This window comes from Sycon ciliatum, chromosome 1 (genome assembly GCF_964019385.1).
Source record: "Sycon ciliatum chromosome 1, ocSycCili1.1, whole genome shotgun sequence".
Classification (NCBI taxonomy): Eukaryota; Metazoa; Porifera; class Calcarea; order Leucosolenida; family Sycettidae; genus Sycon; species Sycon ciliatum.
This window is the reverse complement of record NC_088643.1, coordinates 72,993,538-72,998,900: the sequence shown is the minus strand read 5'-3', so window position 1 is coordinate 72,998,900 and position 5,363 is coordinate 72,993,538. Positions and strand designations below refer to the sequence as shown.

The window sequence follows — 5,363 nt, the reverse complement described above, 5'->3', positions numbered from 1 at the left end:
ACTACTACTACTACTACTACTACTACTACTACTACTACTACTACTACTACTACTACTACTACTACTACTACTACTACTACTACTACTACTACTACTACTACTACTACTACTACTACTACTACTACTACTACTACTACTACTACTACTACTACTACTACTACTACTACTACTACTACTACTACTACTACTACTACTACTACTACTACTACTACTACTACTACTACTACTACTACTACTACTACTACTACTACTACTACTACTACTACTACTACTACTACTACTACTACTACTACTACTACTACTACTACTACTACTACTACTACTACTACTACTACTACTACTACTACTACTACTACTACTACTACTACTACTACTACTACTACTACTACTACTACTACTACTACTACTACTACTACTACTACTACTACTACTACTACTACTACTACTACTACTACTACTACTACTACTACTACTACTACTACTACTACTACTACTACTACTACTACTACTACTACTACTACTACTACTACTACTACTACTACTACTACTACTACTACTACTACTACTACTACTACTACTACTACTACTACTACTACTACTACTACTACTACTACTACTACTACTACTACTACTACTACTACTACTACTACTACTACTACTACTACTACTACTACTACTACTACTACTACTACTACTACTACTACTACTACTACTACTACTACTACTACTACTACTACTACTACTACTACTACTACTACTACTACTACTACTACTACTACTACTACTACTACTACTACTACTACTACTACTACTACTACTACTACTACTACTACTACTACTACTACTACTACTACTACTACTACTACTACTACTACTACTACTACTACTACTACTACTACTACTACTACTACTACTACTACTACTACTACTACTACTACTACTACTACTACTACTACTACTACTACTACTACTACTACTACTACTACTACTACTACTACTACTACTACTACTACTACTACTACTACTACTACTACTACTACTACTACTACTACTACTACTACTACTACTACTACTACTACTACTACTACTACTACTACTACTACTACTACTACTACTACTACTACTACTACTACTACTACTACTACTACTACTACTACTACTACTACTACTACTACTACTACTACTACTACTACTACTACTACTACTACTACTACTACTACTACTACTACTACTACTACTACTACTACTACTACTACTACTACTACTACTACTACTACTACTACTACTACTACTACTACTACTACTACTACTACTACTACTACTACTACTACTACTACTACTACTACTACTACTACTACTACTACTACTACTACTACTACTACTACTACTACTACTACTACTACTACTACTACTACTACTACTACTACTACTACTACTACTACTACTACTACTACTACTACTACTACTACTACTACTACTACTACTACTACTACTACTACTACTACTACTACTACTACTACTACTACTACTACTACTACTACTACTACTACTACTACTACTACTACTACTACTACTACTACTACTACTACTACTACTACTACTACTACTACTACTACTACTACTACTACTACTACTACTACTACTACTACTACTACTACTACTACTACTACTACTACTACTACTACTACTACTACTACTACTACTACTACTACTACTACTACTACTACTACTACTACTACTACTACTACTACTACTACTACTACTACTACTACTACTACTACTACTACTACTACTACTACTACTACTACTACTACTACTACTACTACTACTACTACTACTACTACTACTACTACTACTACTACTACTACTACTACTACTACTACTACTACTACTACTACTACTACTACTACTACTACTACTACTACTACTACTACTACTACTACTACTACTACTACTACTACTACTACTACTACTACTACTACTACTACTACTACTACTACTACTACTACTACTACTACTACTACTACTACTACTACTACTACTACTACTACTACTACTACTACTACTACTACTACTACTACTACTACTACTACTACTACTACTACTACTACTACTACTACTACTACTACTACTACTACTACTACTACTACTACTACTACTACTACTACTACTACTACTACTACTACTACTACTACTACTACTACTACTACTACTACTACTACTACTACTACTACTACTACTACTACTACTACTACTACTACTACTACTACTACTACTACTACTACTACTACTACTACTACTACTACTACTACTACTACTACTACTACTACTACTACTACTACTACTACTACTACTACTACTACTACTACTACTACTACTACTACTACTACTACTACTACTACTACTACTACTACTACTACTACTACTACTACTACTACTACTACTACTACTACTACTACTACTACTACTACTACTACTACTACTACTACTACTACTACTACTACTACTACTACTACTACTACTACTACTACTACTACTACTACTACTACTACTACTACTACTACTACTACTACTACTACTACTACTACTACTACTACTACTACTACTACTACTACTACAGTCAACTTCGCTAATAACGACTGCGGATATAACGACAATTCGCGAATAACGACAGAATTTCCATGCCCAGAGCAAAGTCCATACTACCTGTGTACATTATAATGAGACTTCGGGTATAACGACACTTCGCGAATAAGGACACTTTTCTGATACCCGGCGGAGTGTCGTTATAAGCGAAGTTGACTGTACTACTAAATTTGTAAACTCCGTGAACAGCACCCTGATGTGAACCAATGCTGGTACGCGGATGATGGCGAGTCTGGTGGCAGATTGGCGGCCGTGCATTCGTTTTGGAAATCAATCGAGGAGATTGGCCCGAAGTATGGATATTACCCTAATGCAGCCAAGACAGTTCTGCTGGTGAAACCCGCCCTGGAGTCAGAAGCCCGAGAGCTGTTCGACCCAACGGGTATACGTGTGCTGACCAATGGTGTTCGTTATCTTGGTGGGGCCATTGGTGAGGAGGAATTTGTACAGGAGAGTCTGTGTCGTCATGTTTCCGTATGGTGCAGGGAGGTCGGTACTCTCTCCACTCTGGCGGAAACCCAGCCACATGCTGCATATTCTGTTTTCTCCCGTGGATTGAGGTCGCGTTGGCGCTATCATATGTCCTCACATGGCTTGCCGGAGCCGGATGCTTTCGGCAGGCTAGATAATGTGATTGACAACAGTTTGATACCAGCAATCACTGGTCGGAAGAACATGTCCGCCATTGAGCGGAGTCTCATCGGCTTGCCTGTTAAGTCCGGTGGTCTCTCAATTCCTGCCATTGGGCCCCATGCAGTGCATCAGTGGACCTCCAGTATGGCCTCGGCACGGCCGGTGATTGATTTGCTTCGTCGCCCTGATGCTGACATTGCTCCGGCTGATTTGCAGGCGGAGGTAATAGCGTTGCGAAATGCCGAACGTCGGAGAATGGCTACTGCGGCTAAGGAGGCTCAGGTTGCTTTGCGTCCAGAGCTCAGCCCATGTCAGCGAGTGCTGTTGGAGATTGCTGCTGATGCTGGCGTGTCCAGTTGGCTAACGGCTGAGCCTCTGGCTGTGAACGGCTTTGCGCTAAATAAAGCATGTTTCCGGGATGGTCTCGCCCTGCGCTATGGCTGGGGTATTGATGGCCTCCCACCAACTTGTGTGTGTGGTAGAGACATGTCTGTCGACCATGCATTGACATGCCCTACAGGGGGCTACCCAAGTCTGCGACACAATGAGCTTCGTGATGTGCTGGTGGAGGTGATGACTTCTGCCATCCCGGATGTTCAGACAGAGCCACCGCTTTTGCCGTTGGATGGTGAACAACTTCACGGCGCTACCGCTAATCGCGCTGCAGAGGCTCGATTGGATATCCGTGCAAGGGGCTTTTGGTCGCCACAGCAAGATGCATTCTTTGATGTGAGGGTTACTCACCCCTCGGCGTCTTTGCTGTCGCGACAGGAAGTCCTTGCACAGATTTCCCGGAATGAACATCAGAAGAAGCGGGCCTATCTTCAGCGTGTTGTCGATGTCGAGAGGGGGTCATTCACTCCGCTCGTATTCTCGACAAACGGCGTATGTGGCACGGAGTGCTCTCGTGCATTGAAGAACATTGTTCAGCTGGTGGTAAACAAGCATAGTGACCTCCAGTATGCTGTTGTGATGGCACAGCTACGCTGCAAAATTGCATTTGTTTTGCTGAGGTGGTCAATCACGTGCCTCCGTGGTTGCAGAGCGTCTTACTTGAGGAAGAGAATAGGCCCATCTTTTCTCGACCAATGTCGCCTTCTGTCCATGTAACCGCCTTCGGTATTCATATGTTGGCCTATTTAACATTGGCATGCTCTGCGGATTTGTAGGCATGCTAGGCAATTTAAATATTATCCTGCAAAGTATTTTGTAGGTGCTTGACTACTATACTACGTCATGTATTACAATTGGTACATGACTTAATAATAGCCGTTTGGCATGGTACAATAACCTTTTTTTGTTTTATTTTTTTTATTTTTAATGGCTTTCTCTTCTTCCTCGGATGGTTTACAATTTGTATCACAATTATTTGTGGGTTCAGCAATAAAGGATGTGACTACTACTACTACTACTACTACTACTACTACTACTACTACTACTACTACTACTACTACTACTACTACTACTACTACTACTACTACTACTACTACTACTACTACTACTACTACTACTACTACTACTACTACTACTACTACTACTACTACTACTACTACTACTACTACTACTACTACTACTACTACTACTACTACTACTACTACTACTACTACTACTACTACTACTACTACTACTACTACTACTACTACTACTACTACTACTACTACTACTACTACTACTACTACTACTACTACTACTACTACTACTACTACTACTACTACTACTACTACTACTACTACTACTACTACTACTACTACTACTACTACTACTACTACTACTACTACTACTACTACTACTACTACTACTACTACTACTACTACTACTACTACTGTACTACTACTACTACTACTACTACTACTACTACTACTACTACTACTACTACTACTACTACTACTACTACTACTACTACTACTACTACGGATGGTTTACAATTTGTATCACAATTGTTTGTGGGTTCGGCAATAAAGGATGTGACTACTACTACTACTACTACTACTACTACTACTACTACTACTACTACTACTACTACTACTACTACTACTACTACTACTACTACTACTACTACTACTACTACTACTACTACTACCGGA

At 39.8% G+C, this 5,363-nt stretch overlaps 1 protein-coding gene across 1 annotated transcript; it reads right to left on the bottom strand.

Moving 5' to 3' along the window:
* Positions 1-1,536: 1,536 nt before the first annotated feature.
* Positions 1,537-2,505, bottom strand: LOC135805335 (uncharacterized protein DDB_G0271670-like; the record flags this gene model as incomplete). Its single annotated transcript, XM_065319356.1, has 1 exon — positions 1,537-2,505. A coding segment is annotated over one exon (969 nt), but the record flags the coding sequence as incomplete, so codon positions are not given.
* Between the last annotated feature and the right edge of the window lie 2,858 nt (positions 2,506-5,363).